The sequence below is a fragment of the Mixophyes fleayi genome, chromosome 11, assembly GCF_038048845.1.
Source record: "Mixophyes fleayi isolate aMixFle1 chromosome 11, aMixFle1.hap1, whole genome shotgun sequence".
Classification (NCBI taxonomy): Eukaryota; Metazoa; Chordata; class Amphibia; order Anura; family Limnodynastidae; genus Mixophyes; species Mixophyes fleayi.
The window spans coordinates 39,121,279-39,138,589 of NC_134412.1; the positions used below are offsets into that span (position 1 = coordinate 39,121,279).

The 17,311-nt window shown below is 38.5% G+C and overlaps 1 protein-coding gene across 1 annotated transcript; it reads left to right on the top strand.

Annotated features, from left to right (window-relative positions):
• The first annotated feature begins 304 nt into the window (after nucleotides 1–304).
• On the top strand, nucleotides 305–11,612 carry LOC142106769 (uncharacterized). Its single transcript, XM_075189777.1, has 2 exons — nucleotides 305–421; nucleotides 8,346–11,612. Exon 2 carries the CDS (start codon nucleotides 8,397–8,399, stop codon nucleotides 9,882–9,884), a length of 1,488 nt encoding a protein of 495 aa, XP_075045878.1. The 5' UTR covers nucleotides 305–421; nucleotides 8,346–8,396; the 3' UTR covers nucleotides 9,885–11,612.
• The last annotated feature ends 5,699 nt before the right edge of the window (nucleotides 11,613–17,311 follow it).

Genomic DNA, 17,311 nt, shown 5'->3' on the forward strand with positions numbered 1-17,311 from the left:
AGATTCGCAGTTACTCTGTATATGTAAGTGCACTTTATAGCATTTGTCTGTGAAAACTCTTAAGGTCATTTGCAACAAAAAAAAGAACTCATGGCACATACAATGCAAAAGCATCACCCCAAAAACATTGTATCTAATGTATTCTGCATTAGACACGTCATGGGACAACCCATGTAGCATGCACGAGTACCGTGGCATCCATAACAGCATCGTCAATAGCATCAAACTATGTAGTTTTAGGTAGACAGGTGCTATAGCCAGTCACATCGGGAACCATTAGTACGAATTCTTATTTCCACTTGGCTTATGTTTCCATCAGGACATATTCCACTGAAGCACCCTTCTCTTCCTAGTCACAAATACACACTCCCCCTAAACCTCTACTTAGCCAAAGCGATCCGAGAAAGGCAGGAAAATCCAGGTAAGAAACAATAATCGAGAATAACGTATAATCACACAATGATTTTGTGTTAGTTATAACAAAACAATAGACGATGCAAAACAATAGACACGTCTCACAAAATCCGATAAAGCAAACTGGACAGTGTATGTTTGATAACCTCCTTTATTGTATATGACAAGTGTGCAACTTCTACCTCATTTCTCCTAAGCATATCTGTTAGGAATCTGAGTCTGTTTAACCCATTCATTCCCTCATACCGTGCTGTAAATGACAGCAGGATATATTGAACATATTACAGTAATCATGTATTTTTATTTTACTTGCATATTTCTCCGATTATGCAGTGCAGACAAGATAGCAGTTACAGCAACCACTATTTAAGAGTAGGTAAATGTTGCATTGAGTGTGTAACTTTGCCGGTGCAGTCCAGGTTACCCGGTTTCATTAGACAGCACCCCCATATTACCCCTAGAACTGTGTATTCTGTATTTTGTTACTATTATTTTGGCCATGACCTTTGGTAGCATGAAAAGTATGACACATCGTATTTGTAAACATTGTGTACCAGGTATATTTTCAAGGTGCTGACTGAAATCTAGTACATCCTAAACAATTGATTTTTAATTAAAACATAATCAAATTAAAAACAAAGCAGGTCCACTTAAGCTAATGGTTCCTAAAAGAGATGCCCACTTATTTTATGTCTTAATTAATTTCATATTGATAATAGGATGGCTTGAAAACATTATTTTAAATTTTTCTAGTTTGTTGTTGAAAACAAGAAGAAAAATGATCAGATTCTATACAGGGTCAACTATATTGCAGAGGTGAAACACTGTTGGAAAAATGTAATAATCTAACAGTAGTCTTGTACCAGATATGTTAAAATAATATTAGTAGTTAATACATCCGTTGGTCTTACACAATGTTTGAAAATAGGGGATCTTGAGAACCCATCCAAAATAGCATGATAGGTCAATGTATATACTGACCTTTAGCAAGGCTTTTCATTTATTAAGTAGCATTCATACAATATATATTTTATATATGGGTATGGCCATTGCAATGCATTAGTGATATTAATAAAAATAATGTGTTGCTCTATCATACCTTGTATGATAATTTAGCAGGTTGTGACTAGGGTTTTTAGTTGATATCCAATATGTTAAATGCAGGTTGAAAATATTTTTTCTTTCCAATAACAAGAGTTAAAGACTAGCTGTCACTTATGTGCTAATTTTACATGCTAACATGGAGTTAGCCGTTTTTTTGGCAGATAAAAATATTTATAATTACTAATGATTATAAACATTCCATATATTAGCAGGAACAGCCTCACAGAACTCCTGAAAAAGATTACTTACTCAAAAATAGAGTCTTATGGGTATATTTACTAAATTGCAGGTTTGAAAAGTGAAGATGTTGCCTATAGCAACCAGATTCTAGTTGTCATTTTATAGAATGTACTAAATAAATGATAACTAGAATCTGATTGGTTGCTATAGTCAACATCTCCACTTTTACAAAACCCGCAGTTTAGTAAATATACCCCTTAGGGGGAGATTTAATGTTCTTAGTATGGTAAAAATATACGCTGATTTTTGCTCGTACATCTATGAGGCGCAAGCAAAATTCAGCTTAACTGTCGCTAAAAAAAATACACGAAAGATGTCTCCGTGGTCGTTCCGGAGAGACATTGCGCATATTTTTTTCTAATTGAATCTCACTTTTAGTGGGAATTCTTCTCAGATATGAGGATGCAGTCTGAGGACAGAGGCAATGCCAAGCCGCAAACAATGGCTGAAAAACTATATGGGGTAAATGTATCAAGCTGAGAGTTTTTCGGCAGGTTTGAAAAACCAATCAGATTCTAGCTATCATTTATTCAGTACATTCTACAAACTGATAGCTCGAATCTGATTGGTTGCTATAGGCCACATCTCCACTTCTCAAACTCGCCAGAAAACTCTCAGCTTGATACATTTACCCCTATATGTATATATAAGCACCAGAGGTTATATAACAACTACTATCTATCATATTCACAAGTTCCATATTGGGAAATGGCTACAGTTTATAGGACTATGTGCACAGCAGAGCAACAGATATGCTTTCCAAGAAACATTAGTTAACCCCTAATAGTCTTAGGACATGTAAAACAAAACACACAACCTTTTTTATTTAACATTTAACTTTAACATATTAAAGTTAATATTAAAGACATATTAAAGACTTTAACATATTTCACGGACCATATGAGGCAGCCTTCAAACCTTCGCATATCACACTTAGTCTCAGTAATAGGTTAAAACAATGCATATAATCAAATCAAATAAAGAGGCGCATATCTGTAATAACATTTTAGCAGGAATTTAATAAAAGGTAAACAAGTGTTACAAGTTATTACAAACAACTCTGGCATCAAAGCAGGTAGGTACTGGGGGCCACAAGGTGAAGGCCCATCACTGCCTCAAAAGTTAGTGAAAGCTTTAACTCCTATTCATAATATATAACTTACATTTATGAAATGAAACAACAAGGATCCACTGAAAGGAAAAATTATAATGAATACTTTTGAGATATTTTAGCAAGACTGAACTTTGTGCTTTTCATTACTAGAATGCTCACCTTATTCTGAACCTCTTTATAATGAAATGATCTGGAAATTTGTTAGCAGCCAATTAACCTACCAGTATGTTTTTGCCAAGAAATATGTACATACCAGCACTAGAAGTTAAATAATGTTCAAAGGTACCCTGACAAATTGAAAATGCTGCTGAAACAAAGACAGTCTCTAAAAATGACTAATGAAGACAATTCACAAAGTTATTCAGTGCAAATCCCAAGTTATCATGTACCACTAACAGTTTGAATCATAAAACAAATTCACAGCCAACACCTAATTATATAATAATCACATTTTTTAATAACTATTTAATTTAATCATCATAAAAATAAGTATATGGGCAATGAGAAAGATTCATTTAAATAATTAGTTGGCTAGCATGAACATTTTAAAACTGAAAATGGTATGATAAGTTCAAGAGTTCTCGTTAATAACCAGCCATTGATAATCTGGTCAGTAAAGTGAAGAGACGAATGATCAGTAACCAATGTTCTACTCTTCTTTATCAGCAGACCAGAAGATTCAATAAATAGGTCCAGATTATATCCAAATATTCCTACAAGCTTTCATGATTAGAAATTCTAATGCATCGCAGCTTAGATAAGCTGACTTACTGTTGTTGTTAATAAATTAGCAAGTCTTCTGAAATATAGCAAATTCATGGTGTATCAAATGTAAATCAAACACTCTGTTGCAACAAATAAATTGTCTCCACTTGCAGCCTCCATTTGCAATAAATCGCTGTTATTCCAAATGTCGATCACTCATTCACTTATTAGATGTGTATTGGCCCTGAGACGTTAGTAGCAGCTTGTGACGGGATGGCCCTACTATGCGTCCCTGTCTGTTGTGTTGCTGGGGACCGGCTGGGCTTGCCTTGCTACCATCTCCTTTCTTTCTCACAAATGCCAGCTCTAACCGCAGTTGGAGGGGCTTTTGCTGCTGCCACCACTAGGCTCCTTAGTGGCACATAGAACCGCGTCCTTTTGGGTAACTCTGGCTGCTACTGTACCCCCTTCCTGGTACCCCTGATGTCTTGCCTTCAGATCAGGGTTGCTGTGGATGGTTCCTCCTGGCCTATCACACTGGCCAGAGCTGAAGGGTAGCGGGCAGATCGTTGGTACTAGACGCTGGGTCCCAACCTCAGAACAGCCGGATAACCAATTTGATTTGTCTAATCTGAAGGTCACAGAAATTACAGCAGGTAGGTAGGTGTCAAAGCAGACTCTTGAAGCAGTGATGTTTATTAGCTCAAGTGTTCTTATAAGGATAGTTACATACACTAGTTTAAGGTATTATGGTCAAACAGTGCTCGTTTTTATACAGTTTTGGCAGGTGGTAAACCAGCCCACTTTTTCGAGACAGGCACCAAAAGTCTGAAATATTTCATTCAAAGATTAATATCGGAATGTGAGATGTTCTTTAAACTTCAATTTTAAATGCAATTTATACTTAACAAAATTTACACTAATCTGTGATACCCTAAATCACATTATTCAGATGGTTTCTTTCACTTTAACAAGACAGCAAAACAGGAATCCTTGCTGTGCTTTCAGGCTAAAAAGATGTGTTTTTCACTTCACATGATGATTAATTAGCATGAGTCTTCCTTTAGAAAAGTTACGCAAATCCATTTTCCTCCCCTGGCACTGTCTCAGAAATAAATACATTTCCTATACCGAAATACAACACAATATAAAAAAAATCAGTACATTTGCAATTACATAAATTGGCGCCCTGCACTATTAATTTAAATACATTTATACAACAAGTTATTTATAAGTGATCCAACCACACAGAAAGAAGAAAACTGTGCCAAACAGTGGCGATAATTTATATTTTACAAGTGAATGGTTTACATTTAATATAGCACACATTTGCTATATTTTAGACTTTATCTTTATTAACAATAATTTATTTGCCAGTAATGCATTGGATTCTGTTTTCATGAGAGTTCCTAGGAACATTTAGGTATAATTTGGGTCTATTTATTGGATCCTCTGGCCTGCTGCTAAAGAGGAGTGGAGCTTTGTTTCCTGATTATTCTTCTCTTCACTATACTGTATGGATTATCAACGAGAGCTCTTGAATTTATCATACCAATTTCAATTTTGAACTGTACTTGCTAGTCATCTAGTTACTTTGATGAGTCTTTGTCATTGCACATCTACTTCTATATGTTTTAATGAAATGGTTATTAAATATTGTGATTATCATATAATTAGGAATTGGCTGGGAATTTGTTTTATGATTTAAACTGTTAGTGGTACATGATAACATAGGTTTTCTTCTCATCAGAATATAATTCAGCACAAAACCCATCTCAAATAAACATAATTTAGATGCTTTTCAATCTTGAAACTCTAAACCTAAAGAAAGAACTATCTAACTAGTGCTATCTTGCAGATATGGCCAAAATGTAAAGGTGGAGTGAGGTAGTCTCTCTAGTAAGGCAGATGCATATACCACCACCGTCTATTGCTCCTAAGAATCCCTTCCTTAGAACATGCCCTAGATTTCCCTGGTTGTAATCCTGGTGGGTAATAATGATTTTTAGACCAATGGACTGAAAAGGGACAATGAAGATGAGATTTTTTTCTCAACTTGGCATAAAAATGGAATGTGGGATCGATTATGGGATAAGTTATGAAAGGTAATTTGGGAAGCAATGGGACGATATTGGGTGGAACACCCAGAGCTTGTTCTTCTCTTGTACCCCATTGCTTGGAGTCTTTCGATTGCGTCAACTCTAGTATTTTAGTTAGCATCACCATTTAATTTTATTTAGAGAACAAGGGAAACTGAAGAATCCCCCCCCTCCCCCCCCCCCCAATATGTGGAGAATATCTTGTTGAATTCTAGGGGATTTCCAGACCCAAAAAGATTGACAGACTACTCTTTGTAAGTCAGCAATGTATTTGGAAGGAATATTGATATGGAGTGTCTGTAAAAGGTATTTTAATGATGTTAATCCTCCCTAGCCAGGAGAAGCCGTGAGATTGCCATCTTCTGTGCTCACCACAGAGTCTGGTGATTAGTGTTGAGAAAATAGCCCTAAACAGATTGGAGAGGTCTCTTGTTATTAGCACGCCTAGATATTTAATGTGATCAGGATACCAGATAAAGGGGAAGGCCACTCAGTGTAACCAAAGAAATCAAGAGATTTAAAGCCACTTGGTAAAATTTATTTTGAAGTTAGAATGTTGGACACATTTCTGGAAATCTTACATAAGATTAGGCCAGTATCACTGGTTAATGGGATAATGGGCAACCTTGTCTTGTTCCATTCCTTATACTAAATGGGTCTGAGAGGGAGCCGTTCAGTGTAATTCTAGCCTTGGGATTCCTGTAGCGGTATAGAAGAGGAGGGGATTTGTCCCTACTTGCTGACAACCATGACATCCAGTTGGGATTTACAGTAGGGGTCTTGAAGTAGTAATGAAAATTCTGACCAAGTCTCCTGACCAATACTCGCCTCCCTCACATGGTGCAGATGTCTGTGGCTAATAAATATGTAGTCAATTCTTGAGTAGACCAAGTTAGGGTGTGAGAAAAAAGTATAGTCACTGCCATTTGGGTGTAGATGGTGCCAGGAGTTGGCCAGCTAGAACTCGTGAAAAATGTGCCTTACCTTACAGTATGGGGATGTTGCAGACCCCCACCAGAAGTTCCTTCATCCACTTGAGATCACTACCCTAGACCACAGTGCTTCCTATGGGTGGTTCCAGCTTCTCCAGTTTTCAGAAAGGAATGACAGCTAGCTCTGTTTGGGATCATAGATACTAATAATGGTATCCTACCAATGGACCCCTCTCCTCCCCAGTGGTAGACTAGGTTTTTTTCACTAATGGGCTTTTAGAAAGCAGAATGGCTATTCCTTAAGTTTTCCCAATCACTCAGTTACTGTTGAAGCCATGTGGGTAATGCTTGCAAAAAAATAAGCGGTCAAAACCATGCTTAAAATGGGTCCCTTTAATAAACGCCACTTCAGCTTTGTCAGTTTAGAAAGAACGTAAAGCCTAGGGTTTGTTTTCAGGAAAAATAGACCCTTTGTTTTGAGGGAAGATATTCTTAAATATGTCCATGTGGCTAACTTGAGGTGGTGGCATCTGGTACACTTCTGAGCATATAACTGTATGTGGACCCTGAAGAACTATTTAAGAGACAATGGGAGGGGAAGAAGGGTGGGTAAAGATAGGCATCGGAAGTCTGTGGGGAAGGGGGGGGTTGTAGTTCCTGCCTATGGATAGGTATAAATTGCTGCAGAATTTCTTACTGCAGTTGGGTGACAACAAATTAACAATGACATAATTTAATGTAAAGATGGATATAAGTAGCTGTTGAACAGTATTATATAGCAAATGTTGAAGAAGTGCACAGGAGGTAACCCCACAGATATATTGCTAATTTTATTCCATAACTTATAGGGGCATATTCAATTAGCTTTTGGATTCGCGGTAACGCGCGTTGCCGCGAAAAGTGCGCGTTCTTGCGGGTATTACGGTACCGCATTAACGCGGATTTTCGTTCGCAACCCTATGGGCTGCGAACGAAAATCCACGTTGTTGCGGTAACGTGTATTACGTTTCGTGGCTGTTCCGGCGCGTTACCGCGAATCCGAAAGCTAATTGAATATGCCCCATAATGTTTATAAGAATACTTAATATGTATACTTTATTACAGGCTATGCTGATTAATGAGTATCATAATCAATGTTATAAATGGATTGTTTGTGGGTTGTTTTTTTTGTTTTTAAACTTTTTTATTATTTTATACATTTTTAATGTTACTATTTTTATGTATTTAATGTAATTCACATTTGTTTAAAGGCAAAAACATTAACTCTGATGTCAGTGACATGTAAGCTTTAATTCCTGCATGTTATCATAGGGACAGAATGCAGAGAACATCTCTGGGATAACCAACAGTTCTCCCTCCTCTATGGAAACATTGGGGATGATACCACTGAGGTTTCTGGGGGAAATAGAAAGGGGGACATCTCTCCCATGCATAGCGCTCTAGAGTGAAGACTGTACAGGTGGAATCTAATGGCAGGGGGACACTTTTTATAGTTCCTTTTTGGTACACTGGGACAGTGTCTGTCAGTGATATTCAGCAGATCAAAACTGTATTGTCTGGTTGTAAAGGCACTGCACATCAGCATGTACAGTTATGTCCAGTTGTGCACAAAGGTTTTAAGCTATAGATTTACGAGATACCTACCACTAGCATGAATAGGACTAAGTAGTTATAAAATTATAACATAGCACACAACATACAACTGTTGTCTACTAACGGTATTATGTTGCTCTGTAGGTGCACTGAATTCTTATATCCATTCTAATCTAATTTGCAACATCTTTGTGAATGGATCCAGAAAGCTGGAAAATGGCAGCAACCAACTTTAAATTTCTGAACCGGCAAAATGACATGACTGCACCCAAAAACTTACAAGTATATCATGGAAAATACATAAATACAGAAAGATTTGTTAAGAGGACCACCAATGTATTGATAAGTGAAGGGACTGCAAAGCTGGAAGGCAGATACATACATGCCAACAGAAAAGCCAATTATGGACATGGCCTCATATCTGTTGAACAAGGGGAAATTAAAAAAGCTTGTTCTGTGGAAAGCCGAACAACTACTGTCAAGAGATATTCCATAAACAAATGGGCTGAATTGGTGCCAGATCAAATGGACCACAGAGAAAATGTAGCACTTAGCACTTATAGCAAAGATTCAAAGAACGTAAAGTCACCTTTTGGAGTAGAAGTTAAAAGATTTCCAACTCAAACTAGAGTCGATAGTCGTACTTTTATTCCACAAAGAGAAAAGACAAATTCACAAGTTTTCAGAGATGATATAAAGGTCAATGCTTCCAGTTGTACTGATGCCAAAGATCCAGTCTCAGTCCTGTGCAACAGGACTAAAGTCCATAGTGGGAAAACCAGAATAAAAAATGAATCCATTTTACAAAGTACTGAAGATGTTCACTGTGAAGACTCTAGCCTTTATCTTGGAATTCCATTTCATCATTCTCTTAAGCGGATTATGGTGCAAAATAATGTACCACATCACAGTGGGACAAGTGAACAATGGAAAAGAATTAAAATAAGTGGTCAAGAATCTTCAGTGCGCACAATGGATAGAGTCCACCAGAAAATGTTTGATCAACATCGTTTACCTTACAAAGAAATACCTACTGTAAGTGGAGCATTTACCCATACAGATAATGGCAAACCTGTTGCATGTAGGGCTACAGTAAATAGAATGCAAAGAGATAAATTTAGAAATTCACTCCCTGATAAAACAAAAGGGGATCATGCAGTTTCTAAACAAAAAGACAAGCCTGTAGGAAGCTCCACTTATAGGAGATTTCTCCTTATTGATAGCCAAGGGCTGCCTTACACTGTGGTTGTAGAAGAGCCTAAATCAACAAAATTAAGTAGTCCATCCATTGAGTCCAGCTCAAATAGTACACACATTGATGGCTCAAAATCTCTAGCTCCTCGCAAGGTCTATAAATGTCCAGTGTGCTTTAGGATATTTGAGTATCTTTCCTATCTCCAGAGACACAGCATTGCCCATTCTCAACAGAAGCCTCATGTGTGCAAGATTTGTGGCAAAGCTTTTAAGAGGACTTCACATCTTACACGTCACAAGTACACTCATTTTGGTGGAAAACCTTGCCAGTGCCAAATCTGTCAACGCAGGTTTCGGGATGCTGGTGAGCTGATACGTCATCAGCAGAGCCATAATGGAGAAAGACCTCACCAATGTGAAGTTTGTAATATGCGCTTTGGAGAACACAGCAGTTTGCAGCGTCACATGCTTTCAAAACATATTAAATAAGAAAGGAGAAACGGCACACTGGAAATCTGTCATCACTTATTGTACATGAGTTCCATGATTGTAGAATGGATAGTTTTATTACACATTATATTGGTCCATTTTTTTCATTCACATCTTTGGGCTAAATGAAAGAAAAGCATATTCCATGCTGCAGAGGAGTATGGACCAAAATCACACCTTAACTATTTAGCACTTACTTCCAGAAAAGAAGCTCAATTCATTACTAAAGAATTCACACATGTAGATTTATATATTCATAGTAACCCTTTTAACTCCTATCCTTTTATTCCTAATATTAGAGTGTACAGATAGAATGGTGCTTATAGTGTTTGTTTTGTTTTGGGGGTTTTAAGCTTATTTGTATATTTAAAGTAAATACCACCTTACACATTTTGTGAGAGTGAAACAGTAAATATGTATTACACTGGAGCTGTCAGAGGCTTGAAAATTTAAGATAAATAAGAATATGTGGAATTACACTTTAAGCACTGTTTTTTTTGTTCCTGAGTTAAATGTCTGCATTATAAATGTGTTGGCTGTCATTAACAAATACAAGACTTTCTTAAGGGCCATGGGAATTATATTATTTGTGACTTTTTTTTTTTACATGTCTATAATTAACTTTTTTGCTTGTTTCATCAATATACTAGGCTTGTTTACATAAAAGAGAGTAACATTGTAAAATTGCTCAGTAATGTTGTATCTAAATTCATTATGTTAGGTAGCAATTAAATTAATACAGAATTCAGACACGAAAACATCACAGTACAAATCACAGTGTGCTCTTTTTCTTTCTTTGTGTACCAAAATTTGCATATATATCGGATGCAGATTAACATGCAACTTTTTCATCCAAGCTGATTGTTGGAAATCGTGTCTCATGAAACTCTGACATATCCAGTTAATGGAGGGAGTTAAAAAACATCATTCACGTCTATAGGTAGTTGGGCAGGAGCACACCAGAAATAGCGCGCACGCACATAAATATATCAAACACAAACACACATATATATTACAGCCTAAAACAAAAACATATGGGAATCCTGCTAACCTAGGCACTTCCTGGTGCACTTTTCATATGGTTCCATACACTAACATTCTTTAGAAATCCACTCTAAGCTATTGCACATACTTATCATTGGCTTGCTTTGGCAGACTGCAAGCAATATAGTTGGAAACCAGGATACATGCTATTATATATTCACTGACTGCAATGTAGCACTTTCAGCAATTTATTTAAAGTAATCTAGTTTGTGTGAGCACCCCATTGTTTCATGTATAGGTAGCTGGGGACTGATAGTCTGAAACACATTTTTTTTAAACATTCCTTCACATCCTACATGTAAAGCTGATCTACATATAAAAGAGCAGTGACTATAATATCCATCTTATACTTTATTATTGTTAATGTGCATCACATTCCTATGTTTGTACCAAATATGCTACACGGTTTGTTTAAAGTAGAAGAAACTGTTTATGCCAGAAAAAAACATTTCTCGTTATTTATTCATTAAAACACCACATCATAGTGTACATGACCATAGGATTACAATAAGCATTGTTTTGAATAACAATAGTTAACTTTGGTTTTGCAATCTGAATGTTTGGACAACTAACCTTTATTTGTAATTCTAGGATGGCCCTATCTTTTGCTGTGTTGTATCCTTTAAATGTACAGTATTCATATTGAACAAAGTCTCTTCTCTATGAAATAAACCATTTTTTTCTAGCAAAGGTTTTGTGCATTTTCTTATAGTTGGAAGTTTCACTAAAATGTGTTTTTGTTTTTTAATTGGATGCAAATATAAAATTTTACCTTAATTACTGAATAATTCTGAATCATGGTGTCAGGGCAAAAGTTTGGTTGGCTTATTTGTCCCATATCAAATGGCTCTCTGTTATTATTTAACAACTGTCATCACTCCAATCTTGTTTCCAGTTTTTGTAATAATACCGCTGTATAATTATTTTTATTAACTTTGTATTTATATAGAGCCAACATATTCCACAAAGCTATACAATCAGAGAAATTTATTTTGGCACATCAGTTCTTTCTCTAGCAAGTGTAGCTTGCAGTTTGGTCAGCAGTATTTCTGGATGCAAATTAAGCACCCATGTGAACGCAGAGAAAACATATTGTGAGGACATTTATGAAACCCATTCCAAAAATAAAGTAACTGTAGATACTGTAGAAAAATCGGTGTTGTCATTAAGGGTTTACTTAAATATACTAGAAACATTACAGAATCTGACTGGTTGTTATGGACAACACCACATTTTCTGTACAGTTGTCTGATTCATAAGTCTTCAATGTATTTTGTTTACTTCCCAATTATAATTCTGTGCTGTTAAGGTACGGATAGCCACATCTAGAAATATAGTTTGTACAATATTAATGGTCATCGTATAGTTTTCACACAGAAGCAGATTGACTATGATCACACAGTTAGGTTCATGTGTGTTTGAATAATGGGTCAGATGCACATGTACTCTTCTGTTTCAGTTTTGTTGCATTAAGCAGAACCTCATTCAGTTCCATTTTCAGTGGAAAAATGTACAGTACTATGTGGAACATGCAGCATTTTGAAATGTTCTATGCAGAGTTAGGGCTTCAGAAAGTTAAGGTACTAAGTGTTTGCATGTTAACAAGGTCTTAGTGCTTTCTGTATGTATATACATATGTTTCATTTGTACAGTATCATGTATAACTTTTACTTGTTACTGTAAGTTTTCCATGCTATAGTAACATTTGAACCACTATATAACTGCATGCATAGGCACATACATCTTAATTCACTTAGGCATGGCTTGTTTTAGCTATAGAAGTGTCAACGCGCCATCCCCACTCACTTGCTCTCTTGCAGGGACTGTTGCTTTCTTGCTTCCCCCAGACACTGACTGCCACGGGCTCTAGCCGACGGCCTGCACTGTGCACACGTGCCCTTTGCTCGGCAATGGGACACGCTTCTGTCCCGTCTAGCCGGCGATCCTCTCTGTGCATGTGCATCCTTTGCCAGGCAACAGGACTTGCTTCTCCTCAGTAATGTCGTTGGTCAGTGACACCACTGACCACCTAATTGAGCCCCTATTTAAGGAATAATCTGGCAGCCTATTGCTGCCAGATTAGTTGGTCCAATCCAGCTCCAGTGTTTCTGTGTCCTTCCTGGTTTGTCTCCTGGTTTTGAACTCCTGCTTCCTCCGAACTTGACCTGTCCTTTGAAACCTTTTCTCAGCCTCTGTCCTTAACCGCAGTAGATGGTAGTCGGGTGGCCAAAAGATCCGTCACCCTCACCACACATCCCATGCAATTAAAAGTTGGACTTTTTCACTTTAAATGGTTAAGTTTCCTGGTGCTCCCACAGACTATAAACCTCATTATATTGGGCCTACTCTGGTTAAGGGATCACTCGCCTCAATTTGACTTGCAGCATGATACGGTTACTGCTTGGGGTCCACTTTGTTCGTCTGCAGTCTCCATGTCTCCCGACTTGTTTATTACTCTTTGAACCCAGCACCTGTTCTGGCTCCTGTGTATGCATCTTTCAGTGACGTTTTCACCAAGACAACGACAGAGACACTTCCACCTCATCGCCCCTGGGATTGTTCCTTTGAACTTATTCCAGGTAAGAAGATTAAGAGAGGCAGAACCTATTCCCTTTCTCTACCAGAGACCCGGCAATGTCTGAGTACATCTCAGAGAATGTCAAGTGTGGCTTTATTAGGAAATCTTCCCCAGCCAGAGCCAGGAATTTCTTTGTTAGAAAGAAGGATTCTTCAGGGAAGTTCCACCCATGTGGGTTTTGCTCCAAAAGATTTACTTCTAGTGAATGTAAGTATGGCATTGGAGACAAGGAGCTTTTAGCCATAAAAATCGCCTTGGAGGAATGGAGACATCTTCTAGAAGGGGTCGAGCATGGTATCACAGTTTTTTACAGATCACAAAAACCTTACCTCCAAACTGCTCAATGTCTTAACCTCCCGTCAGGCCTGTTGGTCTTTATATTTTGCCCACTTCAACCTTATACTTGCCTTTCGTCTGGGGGTCAAGAACACCAGACCTGGTGCCCTGTCTTGCTTTTTTGATAATGCCAACCTTCAATACACTGTCACTCCTAGGACCATCCTGGATCCCACCACCATTGTTGCCTTAACGGAGACTACTCCCAAAACATCTTCAGCAGGCTGTTCTTACCTGGTTCATAGATTGCGTCTTAAGGCGCTTAAATGGGCTCACAATTCTAAATTTGCGAGTCGCGTACAAAGAGGAACTATATGTTTTTATACAGACTTTACTGGTGGCCCACCATCCACTCTGTCCAACAATATGTCTCAGCCTGTGAAATCTGCGCTCGACACAAGGTTCCCAGACTTCGAACCTGGGTCCTTTAATGCCACTTCCTATTCCAGATAATCCTTGGAGCAGCATATCTATGGATTTCATCTCTGATCTACTGATTAGTCTTGGGTTCAACACCATTTGGGTGGTAGTTGACCGGTTTTCCAAGTTAGCTCATTTCATTCACCTCAAGGGCTTTCCTCCTGCTCCGGTTCTAGCAAATCTTTTACATAGTAACATAGTTGATGAGGTTGAAAAAAGACACCAGTCCATCATCAAAGAGATTTTCCTCATCTATGGATGCCCACGTGAGATGATCGCCGACCGTGGGGTCCAATTTATTTCCAAATTTTGGAGAGCCTTTTGTAAAGAATTAGGTAGTGAACTTAAGTTTTCTTCAAGCTATCATCCTCAAACGAACCGCCATACGGTGAACCATGATTTGTAGCTATATGTCAGAACGTATTCCTCTGAAAACCAATCTGATTGTAGTTGTTTACTTTATTGGCCAGAAATTGCCCATAACAACCATGTACACAAGTCTACGGGATCATCTCCATTCTTCATCAACTATGGATCACACCCTTTGTGCCACAATTTGACCTCACTCTAATTCTCCTCTTCTCGCTGTGCAAACCTTGGTTCAAGACTTTTCGCAAATTTGGGCACAAGTCAAGTCTAAAATTACCGAAACCTCACAGTGATACGAGAGAAACCTGGATAGCTAACGTAGACCAGTTCCTCTTCTTCAGGTTGGTGAAGGGGTGTGGATGTCCACCCGAAACTTGAGACTCCATGTTCCCACAATGAAGCTCGCCCCCCCCGCTTCATTCTTTCTTTACACAACTCTTGTGACAGGCTGGACCGCCTATGTCACCCTGTCTGTTGCTGCTGGGAACCGGCTGGGCTTACTTTGCCACCGTTCCCTTTCGTTATTCCAATTGCGCCCTCTAACCGCAGTAGGAGCAGCTTACAAATGCTGCCACCACTGGACTCCTTACCGGCATTCAGAACCGGTTTCCTTCTGGGTAACTGACGCTGCGAGTGTACCCCATTACTGGTTTACTTGGGCTGGTACTCCTGACTTCTTCCTATAAATCAGGGCTGCTGGGGATGGATCCCCCCTGGCCTATCACACTGGCCAGAGCTGCTGGTTAGTGGGCAGAGCAGTGGTACTGGATGCTGGGTCCAAACCTCAGAAACAGCCGGGAATGGATTAGATTTTGGGTCTAATCTGTAAATCACAGGATAGAGAAGTTTTCCAAGCAGTTCTTTGAAGCAAGTGATGTTTATTTCCTCACCCTGGTTGAAGGTACCGGGGAGCAGGTCAGATGGTACAAGAAGGACAATTTTCAATACAAGACAGTGCTTTTTATACAGATTTAAACACGGCCTGACAGGGTAAGCCAGCCCCCTTGAGGTCTGAGCTATTTTTAGAATCGGGAGGGAATTTGTTTACCCAAACATGGATTTACATGCAATGCAAAGCTAGCAATATTTGCACTTCTCTGTGATATCCTTAAACTTGCTGTGATTTCCTGCATCTTATTTTGAACACAGGAAATGTAATAACAAGTCTAATTAAACTAGAGATGGGCGGGCTCGGTTCCCCGAGAACCGAACCCGCTCGAACTTCACCTATCTGAGTACCTGTCACAGAATTGCAGAGATGGCTGCTAACCGGTATTGGCGCAACTGAACAGGGAGGCGCGGAGTCTAACGTACCCCCGGTATTCACCAGTGACCCCCGCAAGGGGGTTTGGGCTTAGCTGCAGAGGGTACGCAGGTCTTGGTTCTCCAAGACAGTCACCGGTGTAGCGACAGCAGTAGACAGGTGTAGTCAGGCAATCCAGGTCAGAGCCAACCGAGCGGTGCAGTATACAGGGAGGATGCAGAGAGAAGTCAGGTCACGCCAAATAGTAACATAGTAACATAGTTGATGAGGTTGAAAAAAGACACCAGTCCATCAAGTTCAACCTATTTTGGATCTCATGCGATCCTGCACTTATATTTGAAATTGATCCAGAGTAAACAACCGCCAATCTGTTTCAATTGTGAAAATCCCACCAGACTCAATATTGCAGTCCTATTTTTACCCTATATCCACTACTATCCTACATTTTAATTAACAGTCGTATCCCTTGATACACCTTTCCGATACAAATTTGTCTAATCCTTTCTTAAACATATCTATTGAATCTGCCATCACAACCTTCCCTGGCAATGAATTCCATATCTTGACTGCCCTTACTGTAAAGAACCCCTTCCTTTGCTGGTTGTGAAATTTCCTCTCCTCTAACCTTAGGGGGTGACCACGTGTCCTGTGTATAGTCCTTGGGGTAAAAATTTCCCATTAAAGTTCTCTGTGTTGACCCCTAATGTATTTGTACATAGTAATCATATCTCCCCTTAGACGCCTCTTTTCTAAAGTAAACATGCCTAAACTGGCTTACCTTTCCTCATAACTTAATGACTCCATACCCTTTATCAATTTTGTCGCCCTTCTCTGAACCTTTTCTAGTTCCAAATTATCTTTTTTATAGAGTGGTGCCCAGAACTGTACTGCATATTCAAGATGAGGTCTTACCAACGATTTATACAGTGGCAAAATTACACTGTCTTCCCTTGCATCTATGCCCCTTTTTATGCATGCCAATACTTTGTTTTCCCTTGCAGCTGCTCCTTAACATTGAGCACTATTGCTAAGTCTACTGTCTACGAGCACTCCCAAATCCTTTTCCATTATAGATTCTCCTAAATTAATTCCATTTAATTTATAGATTGTGTTCTTGTTTTTGATCCCTGAATGCATAACCTTACATTTATCTGTGTTAAACCTCATATTCCATTTGGCCGCCCAATCCTCCAGTTTATTTAAGTCCCTCTGTAGAGAAGCTACATCTTGCTCTGATTTTATTACCTTACAGAGTTTAGTGTTATCTGCAAAAATAGAAACTTTACTCTCTAAACCATCACCAAGGTCATTAATGAATATATTAAAAAGGAGTGGCCCCAGCACGGAACTTTGAGGTACTCCACTTAAGACTTTTGACCAATTAGAAAATGTTCCATTTATTCCAACTCTCTGTTT